At 47.9% G+C, this 15,360-nt stretch overlaps 1 protein-coding gene across 13 annotated transcripts in view; it reads left to right on the top strand.

Annotated features, from left to right (window-relative positions):
* The window catches only part of LOC113613285 (peroxisome proliferator-activated receptor gamma), a 231,601-nt gene that overhangs the window by 199,965 nt on the left and 16,276 nt on the right, over nucleotides 1-15,360 (top strand). For 5 of the 13 annotated variants that reach the window (XR_003430157.1, XR_003430156.1, XR_003430158.1 and 2 more), the window contains exons 15-18: nucleotides 5,583-5,619; nucleotides 6,758-6,869; nucleotides 7,915-8,004; nucleotides 8,865-8,998. Coding sequence is in view for 5 of the 13 variants with exons in the window: in XM_027093889.1 (XP_026949690.1) it covers nucleotides 5,583-5,619; nucleotides 6,758-6,869; nucleotides 7,915-8,004; nucleotides 8,865-8,924 (299 nt within the window). In the remaining 8 variants the exon portion in view is untranslated. Of the gene's footprint in view, nucleotides 1-5,582; nucleotides 5,620-6,757; nucleotides 6,870-7,914; nucleotides 8,005-8,864; nucleotides 9,734-14,060; nucleotides 14,100-15,360 lie in introns of those variants that run through there. The other 8 variants (XM_027093889.1, XM_027093890.1, XM_027093899.1 and 5 more) reach the window with 3 other exon arrangements.

Below are 15,360 nucleotides of genomic sequence, written 5' to 3'. Positions count from 1 at the left end.
CCCCTAAAAGTTTCCAGGGTCAGTAACTCATAAGCCTGGGCTTTGAATGCTGGAGCCGAGGCCCTTGGGAACTTCTACACAGTACTGCCTCCCTCATCTTTATTTATCGGAGGGAGTCGGGACCCGCTGAGCACCTCATTCACCAGATAATTGCTCAGGGTCTTGTGTGAGCCAGATCTTCTTAGGTGCCAGGAACACAGAGGTGCACAAGACAGACAAAGCTCCCTGGGTGGAGCTGCTCACGTGCTGGGGCGGGGCAGGGGTGAGGAACGAACAAGCAAACACATAAATGCGTACTGTAATTTCAGGGTACTAAGAAAAATAAAGCAGAGTAAAGGAACAGAGAGTAAAAAAGAAACTTAGGGTGGTTAGGAAAGGGACTCTCTGAAAAGATGGGCCCCAAACAACAACAGAAACGTGACTACAGCGAGGGAACAGGTCACTTGACAGTCTGGGGAAGAATACCCAAGGCACAAAGGAGCAGCCAGTGCAAAGGCCCTGAGGCAGGACTTAGGAGCAGCACAAGGACAGTGCGTCTAGAACTTAGAGGTCCGAGGGGGAGAGTGACGTGAGGTGATGTCTGGGGAAGATCACGTGGGGCTGGGCAAAGACTTGGGGTGTTATTCTGGTTATTGGAAGTCCTGGGAGGTTTTGAGCAAAGGAGTGACATATTCAGTAACTTGATTTAGTGGGACCTTTGTGTACTTTCTTACTAATAGACGGCGGGGGGCGGGAGGCAAGGGACGGGAATGGAAGCAGAGAGAGTAGTTAGGGAAGCTGACCTGACCAGCCCTGCGGACAGAATGATCAGGACCAGCTCGAGATTAGTTTGCCGGGTTTCCAGATGATTGCGTGGCCCACAGGTCACAGCGTTTCAATAAGTGACGTAGCCGTTGCACTGCCGTCACTGGCTCCCCGCCCTGCTCTCCTTTTCCTGCCCCGTGAGAACAGCCGCTCCGTGTGAGCGCTTGGCAGGCCAGTGTGCTCACCGAATGGGCGAAACCTGAGCAGAACTTTCCAGTTGACCAGGCCACGGTGATGCGCTCTGAGGAGGTAGGGGTAACAGAAAGAGCGCTCCGGGCTCACACCGGTTCCATGTCTTACTACCTGTGTGAACTCAGGGAGTTCAATTCATCTCTCTGAGCTTCCGTTCACTCATCATGTAACATGGATAACAACATCTTTATAAGACAGCATCTTCTTTATAAAAAATAAAAACAAAACGTTGCCAGGGAAGGGACCTCTGTTGAGTGCCTTGTAAGCATACCTTATCGCGTGTGTTTTCAGTACTCAAGCCGTATTTGTGGATGGTGAGTAGAGAAAACTTTCCGCATTGAAAAATAAACTGCCTTATAAGGCTGGATGAAAGGACAGACAGATGGACAGACTTTTAAAAAGAAAAGAAATATGTCAGCTGCAGTTTCCCAACCCCCCAAGGGCTTTGCCCCAGGAGGGGTGTATCGTGCCCTTGGAGCTGCTTGTGTGATTAGCGTGAGACCAGGTTTCTAGCCCAGCAGTGCCATGAAGGGTGTCTTCACATCTCCCGCTTTAGGGAGAATTCAGGAGCTGCGCTAGCCTGGGGTGCGAAGAGCAGCTTCCTAAACTTGACCTCTTCTCCAGGCACGGCTACATGGTGCTGCTGGTCTCTTAACAGTATCATTTTAATTTTGAAGGCGAGTGATGTGATCACACATACCCTAGAACACAGGCTACACCCAGGATGTGCTCCCTTAACAATGGTTTCTGCTCACAGAGGTAATGACTCGTGACAAAGGGCCGGTAGGAAATTCACATCTTATCAGGGAAACCCTTCCCTTGACTGAGTCTTGTCAATCAGATTTCATTCCAGGAGCAGCGCTTGGAACAGGTGATAAGATCTCAAATCAGGCACAGCTGCGGGGCCAGTTGACCCTGATTGCCCTGTGCTGAAAACAGGCCAGAAATCGCTTGGGAGCCTTTCCGTACATCCCCCCCACCCCAGAAGCTGCTGCCGGCTCGTATGGTGACCAGGTGCCAAAAGCACCAGGTGCCTTGGTGCTTTTCTTCTCCCGTCTTATTTCATCTTCACGCTCCGTGAGGCGTGTGGCGCTCACCTCCTTCAGTAGCTGAGGAAATTGAGGTTTCGAAGGGTCAGGGGAGTTGCCGAGGGTCCCACAGCTGGTAAGTACAGAGGTTAGGGCTGTTTGGGTCCCAGCTCTGTGTACTTCCCACCACACCTGACTAACATTGCCAGCCAGAAAGCCGAAAACCAACTCCAGCCTTCTATTTTTGTCTTACTGCATTCCCACCCATTCCAATTTTGGGTTCACGTGGACTGAGTTTGATCATGTGATTCCCCAGCTCCCTGCAAATTAGAAGTTGCAAAACAGGTAGAAGGAGGGGAGCCGTTAGAAGCCAGCAGAGTTACAGGATGTCCAGAGAAGAACCATTGCTGGTCGTGGCATCGGCCCAGAGCTGGTGGCTGGCTCTGCCCCAAGGGAGAGGCCCTGGGGCCCCGTGCTCCTCACAGAGCAGGGAGGCGCACCTTCCTCCCATCCCCATCTTCAGTTCTTTCCCAAGCCACCCTCTTGGCTTATTCTTCTAATCAGACTTTAAATGTTTTTGTTAACATTTTCCACATTTGCACACATAATACGTATTAAATCATAAGTGTTTTTGCATGCAACTCCTGAGAATATTCTCCTCCATAATTATGGCATCATATAATACCTAAGAGAAATCAGAATTATTCATTAATATTAATCAGAATAATTAACAATTCATTCTTGATTATTCATTAATATTAATTAATTATTCGGTAATATAATATCATAAAAATATCCAGTCCATATTTCAATTTTCCCACTTGTCCCCACAATGTCTTTTGTGGCTGTTTGGTTTTTGATTTTTTTGACAGGCTCCACTCAAGATTCATTTGTCACATTGAGTGCATTTACCACTTTTAGTTTCCTAGGGAGGCCATGAGAAATGACCACAAACTGGGGACCTAAAGCAGCAGAAGGTCTAGAGGCCGGAAATCTGAAACCACGGCCTTGGCGGGGCCGTGCTCCCTCCGTTCCTTCCCGCTTCCAGCTTCTGGTGGCGCCAGCTGTTCCTTGGCTGTGGCTGCATCCCTCCAATCTCTGCAAAGATCCTTTTTCCAAATAAGGTCACATTCACAGGTCCCAGGAATTGGGACGTGGACATATCTTTTGGGGGCCACCATTCAACCACTGCAGTCTCTTCAGTCTTTTTTAATCTAAAAGAGTCCCTCCACCTGTTTGTTTTCTGTGACGTTGACTTTTTTTGAAGAGTCCCGTAGGGTGTCCCACAGTCTAGGTATGTCTGATCACTTCCTCGTGGTTAGATTCGGGCTTGCCGTTTTTTTGCAAGCACGGGTGATGTGTGTCCTCACTGGGCCACGTCCAGGGGTGCCTGATGTCAGGTTGTCCTACTGCTGGTGATGCCGTTTTTTATTGTGTTTTATTTTTATAAAAATAATTTTTTTTAAAATAGGGCAGCCATTGTCGGGTGTCTGCGCTTTTCCTTTTGTAGTTCACGAGTGACTTGTAGGGTGACACTGAGTATCTGGTTCCCTAGTAGTTACAGTGGTTGCCCAAATTGATTATTGCCCTGATCACTGTGTTCTGACTCTATCATTCCTTCCGCACGTCACGTCTGGTGTTAGTGTAAGAAAGCACGTTTCCTCTCTTCTCCCTCTTCGTTCAGACTTTTTTTTAAATACCCACTATTTCTTAGACTTCTGAAGCTTTCATCTTTCTACCTGGGAGGCATTTTTGTAAAACTATTTCATTTTCCCCTCTGAATACACTGTTATCATCGTAATCTCTATTATCATGGGTAACTCTTCGAGCACCTCCACCTGCATTATTACCCCCATTTTCCATAAGCAGATTGAAACACAAGTGTCATCATATGGTCTTGGCATTGCTGAGCCTTGAGTTGGGGTCTGACTGATACCATGTTTATGCTTTTAACCCCTAAGCTGCACCTCCATCGTAGTCAGGCATCTGAATGGCCTGAGTTGGGGGTCGGAGCTGCTTTCAAGCTGTGTCACTTTCCAGATGCATCTTAGGTGAAGGATGTGTAACTGATCATAGCTAATAGCATATGAGGGCTAGAGGAGATTTTAATTTCCCCTCGTGTCTTCATTTTATGATTTTTGGAGACTGAGGCTCAGGGAAGTTACTAATGTGTTTAAAGCCACACAATTAGGAGTGGCAGAGATCAGGCCAAAACAGAACCCCGAATTCAGTCTCATCCCAGTACAGGGTCTCCTTCCACTGCACCACATCCCCAGAAATTGAGAAATAGGTGTTTAGATATTTACTTAAATGTGGGCCCTTACACAGTGAATTTGAGCTGACTTGCCAAATACTTTAAATACAATTTAAATAGGAGATATGTTCATAGGAAGGAAAGGTGACCATGGAAAATATACGTGAAGGGTTACTGTATCATCCATTGGGTCCTAAACTTGTTCTGACCTCGTGGTGCGTGAGCTAAAGGGAAACGTGATTAAATGCCGGGTTTATGCCCAAAAGGAAAAGTTCTGCCAGTTCCTCAAAGGAAACAAAGCTTTTCTGCCTTGGTTTTTGCACAAGCTCACGGATATAATTGTTAGTTAAGGTAATTCCTGCGGCTGTAGTTACGTATAAATTCCAGATTTCATGGGCTTAATTAACACTAGAAGTTAATTCTGTTCACGTGAAATCCAAAGCCAGTGTCTGAGTGGTAGGTGGACCATCCCCACAGGGACTGCAGGGGCCCGGCTTCTTCTGTGGTCCCACGAGCTTCACTCGGCCTCACAAAGGAACAAGCACAGGCTCGGTGCCGAGGAGGGTTTTCTGGGCCAATCAGGAAGTGCCCCGGGACACACAGCCACTCCTTGCTGCTTGGGAGGCTGATACTCTCACGTGCCTGGAGAGAGAGCAAACAGATCTGGTTGGGCAGATCTCCGCAGCCTGCCACAGGCTGTGCGCCCCCGAGGGCTCGCCTGCACTTCCACGGTCCACGGCAGACCCCGGCCAGCCACTCTGACCTCCACAGACTGAACGGGGTGGGCAGGCGGGTCTCCGAGTGGCGTGTGTGCTTATGTGACTTTTTCCCCACTTGACTTTGAATTTCCTAAAAGTAGGCATGAGTCTCATTCATCTTTAGCACAAGCACCTATCCTGTACCGGCCAGAGGAGCTCAGACCCTGAATGACGATTCAGAAGATTTGAAATGAATAACTGAATGTCGGTCCTCGTTATACCAACTTGACACGCTTGACCTGATTTCACACTCTCTCTCTGGAGAGTGTAAGACAAGAGACAGGACAAAAATTGCTTATGCTTGGATTTGGAGTTCATTTGTGGGGCGCGGGTGGGACGAGGGTGTTAGGGTCTTGGCACCAGATTTGCTTTGCTAATTTTTGTTCCAGGGGAAAAAACAGTTTGGGTTTTAAAAACAGACCACAGGGTGTATTACAGGTTACCCACATAGAGAGCACTGGGTGTTTGAAGAAGAAAATACTTTATAAGTATGAAATGAGACTTGGATTTCGAGCGGTTACCAGTTTTCTTTCTTTCTCTTTGCAGTGTTGTATCGCAAAGGCCCTCCATTTTACCACGCAAGGTTTGGAGTGATTTTTTTTTTCTTTTTAGAGTATAGTTGATTTACAGTGTTGTGTGCGTTTCTGCTGTACAGCGAAGTGATTGCGTTACACATACACATACATTCATTCTTTTTTAGTTTCTTTTCTCATTTTGGTTATCGCAGAATAATTGAGTGGAGTTCCCTGTGCTATGCAGTGGGTCCTTGTTGGTTATCTATCTTGTACATATTAGTATGTGTGTGTTTATCCCAAGCTCGTGATTTATTGGAGTGATTTGTAAGTAAGTTCATGGCTTAAAGTGACAGGAGGAAATTTCTGAGCCCCAATTCAATTTTCAGAGGCACACAAATAATCAGAGTCAAATTCCTCCTGGTTTAATAGGAATAGATACTGTATGTCTGTCCCTTATAAGTTGAAGTTGTTACACTATCTATAAAATAATAAATAGGTCAGGATAATTTATGTTTTAGCATTAAACATTGAGTTAATCTATGCAGTTACTATTATATAGTAATTATTCATCTTCATATCAGTGAGTATTATTATCTAAACAGTTGAGTGAATTCACAGGTTTCACGCTGGGAGAAATATTTCTGTTCCTTTCCTGTAAGTGCTGAATCAGGCTTATAGTTTGTAATGTAAAGTGTGAGTTTTTCATTAATACTTTTCCCAGTAGTAGTCTAGGGGAATTCAGGATCAGATGCTGTGTGTTTTATTTTCTGTATTTTCGTTCTTGGTAGGACAAACAATGTTATTTCTATTTTATTTTAATATTCATTTATTTATTTTATTTTTGGCTGCATCGAGTCTTAGTTGCAGCACGCAGGATCCTCCGCTGCGATGCGTGGGCTCCTCGTTGCAGGGCTCAGGCTTCTCTCTAGTTGTGGTGCTTGGGCTCCAGAGCACGTGGGCTCTGTAGTTGTGGCACACGGGCTCTCTAGTTGTGGCCTGCATGGTCAGTAGTTGCGGCACGCGGTCTTATTTGCCCCGCAGCATGTGGGATCTTAGTTCCCTGACCAGGGATCGAACCCACGTCCCCTGCGTTGGAAGGTGGATTCTTAACCACTGGACCACCAGGGAAGTCCCAAGCACTGTTCTTTGTAAATGGGTTGACTTCATGTTTTTTTTTTTTAAAACACCCTTTGCCTTGTTTTCCAGTTACTCTGTCATCATCGAGCTGGTGGATGACCGTTTTGAGGGCTCTCCTCGCAGACCTCTCAGCTGGCGGTCCCTGGCCGCCTTGAGCAGAGTTTCAGTCAGTGTCTCCAAGGTAACACCGCCTCAGCTTTGGGGTTCACGTGTCATTTAAATGGTTGGATTTTTCGTCTTAATTGTGGTAGAAGCATAAAAGTCACGTGTAGGGACCGCAGAGCATTTGTGTGAACGAAGCTCTGGAAGCTGGTCCTCCTCTCCGTTTGTCCCCCCACCAGCTGGTGCACAGCTCCAGGGGTGGAGCTCCGAGGTTTCCCATGGGGATGGGTGTCAGTGGGCATTGCCTTCCTTCCTGGGGGCCAGCTCAACCAGCACGTGCTCAGAATCCACTCCCACTCATTCACAGACGACTCAGAAAACACTGACGTGTTTGTTTTTTCATAGGTAGCAGATCTCTCAAAGAGAGAGAGGAAGGGAATTAATATTTATCGCTAAACACCTTATGTCTTTTCTCACTACCCTGTTATTATCCTCATCCGAAGGGTGAGGGATCAGAGTCAGAGATGTTGGGTGACCAGTCCAAGAACACACAGCTCATGAGCAGAGCTGGGATTCAAACCCAGAGCCACGTGACTGCCCCACCTGTGTTCTCCGATATCCCACTGCCGTCAAGTTAGGAGGGACATTTCGTCTCATACCAGGACTACGAAGAATGGAAGTTTTGTGTGTTCTCTGCTACTCAGTAACTCTCTGAGTTCTCCTTCCCACAGCTGCTGGAGGCGTGCAGGGCGTTGAGGCCGGAAGGGCCAGCAGGGCCAGATGGCGGCTGCCTGGGCGCAGGCTACGTTGCTTAGGCTTTATCCTGTGCGAGTCACTTTGTCCTAGAGAAATAGGGGTCTAAACCGTTTCCAGTATTGAATATTTTAAATGCTGTGTTTATAATCAGCATATGTGCTCTGTTTGCATTCTCCTGCCATGTCAACGATGACTGAACGGCAGGTCTTTGGTCCAGAGTGGGGCCTGGTTACGTTCCCGGGAGGAAACGGACATGCTTTGTGAGCTTCGGGCAGCACACACTGAGAGGGGGTGGAGGCGGCCGCATTTCCTGCCCAGATTTGGATTTGTTTTGTGGGATACGGAGTTTGTTTTTCATGTCTCAATAGGAATTTATGCTGTGCTATTTGATTAAACCCTCCACCATGACTGACAAAGAAATGGAGTCACCAGAATGCATGAAACAAATTAAAGTTCAGGTAGGTGAACTCGCCAACAAATTCATGTCGTCACAAAGGCTCTGCCCAGCGTATTGCGTCCCTTGGAACCTGTGGTCCCGAGACAGGACGGGAAAAGCGTCTCGCCTCGGCAACGAGAGCCCTCTCAGGTCCTTCCCCTCTGAACCCAGCCTCGCTCCCCCTTAACCCTGCGGCCCCTTGTCCTGTGATGTCCTCTGGTTTCCGCCCCTGCTGGGAGCAGCCCAGACCTCTCCTGGGTCTCGGCCCCTGAAACGACCAGGGTCACTGTTGGCTCGCCACCTCCTTGAACATCTTGTCTGGCTGCTGGGGGCCTGTGTTGGGCTGAGGCTCCCGCATCTTCCTGGTGGGATTTTCTCTGCCGGCACTGCCGACCCGCCATCCAGTTGCCCATCCCGCAGCAGGCCAGCCGTTGGTCCCCAGGGCCCAAGCGCCTCGTCCCGCTGTTTATCCTGCTCATACCCACTGGCTCAGCTCTTCATAAAATGCCAGTCGAGACCCACGTCTCCCTTCCCCGTGCTGCCCCAGACACACCAGCACCGTCGCAGACCTGGTACTGTGTTGAAGGGTGGGTTCGCACCAGCACTCCTGTTCCTGAAATGTGCTGGTGGGAGACCACAGCAGGGGTAGCTCTTAGAATCTTGGGGTGATTACTGTAGACGCTGTAGATGTTTCCACATGAGGTCTGTTTGCTACATTCACATTTCTCCAAATGTTTAGTTACAAGGAATGGGGAGCAGGTATCATCCTTGTACAGACAGCTCTCTACAAAATGTCTCTGCCATGCTGTATGCCTAGCGTGTTCACGTTCGTTCATTTCTGTTTTTGCAATTCAGTCGCCTTTGTATTTTGATTGGTTACAGGAGGTGATTCTGAGCCGGTGGGTTTCTTCACGGGAGAGGAGCGATCAAGACGAACTTTAACAACTCAGCCTCAGGTTTCTGATTTCACCAGCAAATATTACTGAGTCTCCTGTATAAGCCAAGTTCAGGGCGAGGTAAAGAGTCCTTTTATTGTAATTGCCCATTAATGTAAAAGTTTTAAAGAGCGTGGCACTCCGAGCACCGGAAAGTGTTAGTGTGTTAGAAGTTGAAATTACACAGGGAAGAAGAGCCCTGTGCGGGGACTACAGGTTCTGTCCTTGATCGGTCACTCACTGACCCCGGGCCTCTCGCCTCAGGGCCTCGTCCTTTCTGCGAGGGGGCTGGACTAGGCCAGTCCCAAGAGGACCCTCCCAGCAACAGGCAACTTCTGTTACTCTCTGATTTTACCTGAAATGGTAGTTTCTCTCCAAATGGCTCTGCAGTTTTCAGGGCACCACTGTGCACCTGCCTCTCTCATTACCCACGTCCAATCTGTCCTGGAAGAGGGGCTTCTGTCCACAGGTCTCCAGCTCTCCAGGAACTTCAGCCAATTTCGCAAACATGGGAAATTCCATTTACTGTCTACCAAGGATTTCTGTATCATAGGAAGCATTTTTAAAACACGTTACCTCATTATTTAATTCTCAGTGAACTTATTGGTGGGCACGTTGTGTAGAGTACACAACAATATTGTACAGGATTAGATAAGAATTGTATCTTGCTTCACTGAACTCGTTATAAAATAAAAATATGTGGTGAAAAAATGAATGGAGATATATAGTGAATGTAATTAATATTTGGTAAAACACAGTAAACGAAGCCCTTTTTTAAATTGTTTAGATGACAATGAAGAGTTGCCTGAGGGGCAGCGGGGGCTGGGGGGGGATGGGTGGAGGGGACGGTGAACAATGTCTGAGATCCACCCAGTGCCCAAATTCACATCACTGGCCGGCAGCCTTCTCCTTGACACCAAGTACCCCAGAAGCGGACGGCTAAGAACCATCTTGGGAAGCTGTGGGATGAAAACACCAAAATGGGCCTCTGTTTGCATTCCCTTGACCTTGGGCTTAGAGCTCCTGATGACTGAAGATTCTGCTTGAGGTTGAGTGTTTAAGGGGTTGCTTCTCTTCTCCTCACGATACCGCTCTGGCAGCCAGACCGTTTCGTCGGCGTGATCTGCGTCTTACAGATTTGGAGTCCAGGTGATGGAGCTCCCCTTCCTTCCCTGTTTCAGACCAGTAAAGCCCATCCGTTTGAAAGAGCCTGTGGCAACCTTCTTGCTCTTCATCAGTGATGAGAATAGTTGGTCAGCATTTTTACCGTCCGCCTTGCTTACTCCGGGCTCCTTACACCGCAGAAGACTTGGCTTTGAATCACCACTTTATCAAAACCTTGAAAGTCAGCAAAAAATTTCAAGAGCCGTTTCTTTCCTATTTCATTCATCATTTGTGATGACACTCCTTTCCAAGCCTAATCAGTGCATCGAATGCCCTTCTGGTAAAAACTCTGCCATGAATCCTTCATCAAAGTTCAGTCACCCTCTCAGCTCTCCAGGTACTGTATCATCAGCTGATACGCTTTGAAGGTTGTGGTGACTCCTTGGAATAAAGGCTACATTAAAGGTGTGTGAAAGCGGAAAGACCACAGTTATTATCCGTAACTGAAAGCTCTAGAAGGATGCCTAGAAGCATCGTCTTCCGTCAAAGAAGGCTTGTGTGAAAGATTCTCCTGCGTCATGTGTATGGTTTGAACACCGTGTAGCAGGCCATGCGCTTTGTTTTCAAAAAAAAAAAAAAGCTCAGGTTCATCAAGATTGGAAATTCGCTCTGCAGTAGCCACCTTCGGGAATTTCAGGGGTTCACTGGGGGAGCTGCTGCAGCCTTCCATGCAGCTGCAGTCAGGCTTACATAAATCTCCCAGACCTTCCAGGCTGGCTTTAAAACCGAAGTCCATCACCAGATCCTCGTTCCCCATCACTTTCTAACTCTCCATCTGTACCAGCATGTGCTCAGTGGCATCACGCTGACTGGCTGTGCATCCTCCACACACGAATCTCACTAGCTTGATAAAAATAGCTCCCGTGCTCCAGAAGACTGCGAGACTTTGTGGAACCCACGCATTTCACAAGTTGTGCTTTGTCACCCACCCAATGCAAAAACCATACACAGGAAAGGGACGCACGTACTTGGCCGAGGTTATACCTTTTATATGATCACCCTTCTCAATAGACTGTCGCTCCAGCTTTTTTTCCTAACAGAGGGGATTTCCTCAGCGTCTGAAACTCACCTGCTTTCTTCATGGAATTCTCCACTTCCAGAGGGGACAGTTTCACCTAATAAAGTGGGGAAAATGAAGTGGTAACACACTACACACCTAAACAGCGTAAGTTCCCGGCAGTCGGCTAAGACGGCGGCGTGTGCTGCGGCCTCTGTTCGGTTCAGACACTCAGAACTTGAGGATTTTGTTGCAGGCTCTTACGTATTCGTCATTTTTCACTTGGATAGCCAATATGGGCTAATGTTTTTTTGCAAACCATTACAGCCAATGTTTGGATAGTGAGAGTCGAGATGGGGCAGATACCTTTGTGTTCTTGTTTAGCCCGTAGCAGCCTCTGAGTTCAGGGAGTGGGACACTCCACAGGAGGAATAGGGAGGCTCAGAGGTGGCCGCCGTATGCCACCGCCAGGATGTCCACGCGGGGGACTTGAACCAAGAGCCCTCGGTACCTCTGTGAGATCACCACAGCTGAAGTGACACCGGCCCAGAAAAATCATATGAGTCAACAGAACAGCCCTGCTAGGGCTCATCCAGTGGAGGTTAGAGGGGAAGGCCACCCACCACTCCAGGCAGGGCCTGGGGTGTGCTGGCAACGCGGGGCAGTGGCAGTGTGCTGGCAACCTCAAGGTTGGGGTATAGCCCGGGGCCCCTGTCACCAGGAACGTGCTGGTCCATGTCACTTAGCACACAGTGTCAGGGGTTCGCAGATTCCATGAGGACCCTCTGTGGATCCAAGGTCAGGAACGTCGGTGCAGAGTGTGGTTCTTAGCTCGTAGTTTCCCCAGAGAGAATTTTACTGAAGTCAGTGTAGTGGAATGAGCCTTCTAGAAAGGACACATTGAGATCTCAGCTCTGCCTCTCCTGGTTCTGTGACCTTGGACGATTTACTTGCCCTTATGAGCATTGATTTTCTTATCTCTAAGATGGACCGATGATACTGTTTATGACTCTCACCTCAATAAAAGAAAGTAAAAATAATAATATAATGTTAGTGGGAATTCCCTGGCGGTCCAGTGGTTAGGACTCAGCACTTGCACTGCCGTGGGCCTGGGTTCAACCTCTTGTCAGGGAACCGAGATCCTGCAAGCCACGTGGCACTGCTAAAAAAATAATAGCGTTCCCCCAGCGGGTTGCTGGAGGGTGCAGCGGCCGGTCCTTACAGGGTGCTTTAAGCACAGAGCCTGGCCCATAACGCCCTTCAGCTCTGCAGCTGTGAGCGTTCATCTGGGGGAAGGAGGAGGCACCATGTCCTTACAGCCACAGTGCACACTGCCTGTGACAGCTGCTGCTTACACAGATGATTACCGTAGGTTGATTCTCCCGCCTTTGTGGAGGCTGGCCTTCTGACCTCAGCCCCAAACTATAAGGGAAAATGGTGATATCTGTGCCTTCACTGTTCTAAAATTCCCTCATAAAGAGATTCAATTCTATAAAATAATTCGTTTATATGTAACACTTGGCAGGGATTAAACCAACATGAATGGGACATAGTTTTAGGCAGGTTTACCAGGCTGGACCTGGTTAGGTTTCCCAGCATTTTTGAGCATAGCATACAGATCTGAAAGTTCATTGTTACTTATTGTTAAAGTTTTTATTTTGTCTTAATTATTTTACCTTTATTAAACCATTTTCATTTTCTTTAAAAAAAAAAAAAAGTTGCTCTTTACTTGAATGTGGTTTTTAGTGTTCCCCTGTGGGGAAAGTACTTAGGCTAAAAAGAAATTAAATGTCTCTCCTCCCCATCACCCACCTCCCACTTGTGATTTTTCCAACCGAATTGAATTTTTTAAAACCTGATTACAGGGACTTCCCTGGTGGCGCAGTGGTTGAGAGTCCGCCTGCCGATGCAGGGGACACGAGTTCGTGCCCCGGTCTGGGAAGATCCCACATGCTGCGGAGCGGCTGGGCCCGTGAGCCATGGCCACTGAGCCTGTGCTTCCGGAGCCTGTGCTCCGCAACAGGAAAAGCCACAACAGTGAGAGGCCCGCGTACAGTAACGCAAAAAAAAAACTGATTACAGACTCAATTATCCCATGAATGTTAGCTTCCATAAGACTGTAACTGAGGCCCATTTCTAAAATTGAGAGAGATTTAAATCCATGAGTTTATCTTAAATCTTTGGTTTTTAATATATAAGCTGAAAATTTTTAGTCTTTTTACCATTTTGTGAAATATACGGTTGCCTCAGTTAAGAATACATGATATGGAAAAGCAAATTTGTGAAGTTGTTAAACTAAGGCAGTACTTTTTATTTCAAAGTAATTCACTATGATTTCTTTTAAGTGAAAGTTTTTTAGCATTTAAAAATTTTTGGAATCTTTCCATTTTCAGAAGCAGTATTTCAAAGGTAGATATTCTTCTTCCTGACGTTTAGATGGCACATTCTGATAGAGTAGAAAGGGTGGAATCAGAGAAATCTGGGTCCGGGGCTTCCCTGGTGGTGCAGTGGCTGAGAGTCCGCCTGCCGATGCAGGGGACGCGGGTTCGTGCCCCGGTCCGGGAAGATCCCACGTGCCGCAGAGCGGCTGGGCCCGTGAGCCATGGCCGCTGAGCCTGCGCGTCCGGAGCCTGTGCTCCGCAACGGGAGAGGCCACAACAGTGAGAGGCCCGCGTACCGCAAAAAAAAACACAAAATAAAACAAAAAAAGAAAAACCTGGGTCCAAGAGTCCAGGTCTGCACTAGGAAAACAGTGGTGACCTTGGGAACATTGCTTAATCCCTCTGAACCTCAGTTTCCTCACCTGTGAAGTGGGCATAATTACTAGCTCCGGAGTTTGTTTCGCAGACTAAATGAGATGGTCTGTGAAAGAATCTGGCACATTATAGGTGTGCTTTTTTCCCTTTCAGATGAACCAGAAGTGTGAGCATTGACATAATTATTTCCTCTAGGAAGTAAAAAGCCTATTTTATGCCCTGGTAGGTAACACAGTGGAGGAGGAGGTGACAGAAAAAGTTCGAGGTAAAGTAGTGAAGACAGCTCTGGGGATGGGGGAGGGGTACCATGGTAAGCACTTCCTGCACGAAGGGAGCGAGGTGCAGCCATTGCGGGTGGCTTCTTGTTTTTTTAATATCGTTTATTGGGTTTTCCTGGTTATAAGAGTAATCCATGCACGCTGTGGAGGCTTTGGAAAAATGCCTTCGTGTGGGTTAGTTTAGTCTTGCGGATCGGTGACTCTGTGGCCTTGCTGTGAACGGGAGCCCAGCCGTCCATCATCCCAGGAGCGCTGACGGAGACACATGTGTGCCCAGGGCTGCGCTCACCGCTGATGTGAAGGAGTGCACTTGGGCTGCCAGGTGGACCTCAGATTTCATCTGGGGTTGGAGTTGGTGCCAGTGCTGAGGATTCTCAGCTCACACTTCTGCAGAGCTGAGCCACATCGCCCATCTGTCTGTGGTATTCTGATGCCGCATTTCCTTTACTGGGGTAAAACCTGTAGGCTGGTACTGTGGTTTTGTGAGCAGGGCATTTGTAGCCTGCTGAAGTGAAAGAAGAAATACGAGGCCGACCGCTACCAAAGGCACCTCCAGGGTGTAGAGCAGCCCCGAAAATAGGGAGTGGGGATTGTTAAAGCTTTGTTTGAAAATCAAGGTCAAGCACTTGGAGGAAGTAGCATGAAATTAGCGTTTCTAATATTAACAATTCTCTTTTTTTTTTTTTTTTTTTTGACTGCATTGGGTCTTCATTGCTGCGCGCGGTCTTTCCCTAGTTGCGGCGAGCGGGGGCTACTCCTTGTTGCGGTGCACAGGTTTCTGATTGTGGTGGCTTCTCTTGGTGCAGAGCATAGGCTCTAGGCGCACAGGCTTCAGTAGTTGTAGCACGCACAGGCTTCAGTAGTTTTGGCACGCAGGCTTAGTAGTTGTGGCTTGCGGGCTCTAGAGTGCAGGCTCAGTAGTTGTGGCATACGGGCTTCGTTGCTCTGTGGCATGTGGGATCTTCCCGGACCAGGGCTTGAACCCATGTCCCCTGCATTGGCAGGCAGATTGTTAACCACTGTGTCACCAGAGAAGTCCCAACAATTCTTATTTTAATTGTTTTATGACATGTTTCTTATCTGCTGTTCATATTTGAATGCTGATGAAAGCAGAATGCTTATCTTCTCTAACGATGGCAAATTGCTGACCCAGTTGCCGTACACCCTGCGTGCCACTGGTCGCTTTCGGGTCGCTAGGTGCTGGAGGTAACTGCACAGGCTTTGCAGTCAAACCTGGTCTGAACCCTG

The sequence above is a fragment of the Aethalodelphis obliquidens genome, unplaced genomic scaffold (assembly GCF_003676395.1).
Source record: "Aethalodelphis obliquidens isolate GAN/ISIS:26980383/991018 unplaced genomic scaffold, ASM367639v1 scaffold86, whole genome shotgun sequence".
In the NCBI taxonomy this organism is placed as follows: Eukaryota; Metazoa; Chordata; class Mammalia; order Artiodactyla; family Delphinidae; genus Aethalodelphis; species Aethalodelphis obliquidens.
The sequence above is the reverse complement of the archived record's forward strand: the minus strand, read 5'-3'. Positions and strand labels throughout refer to the sequence as shown.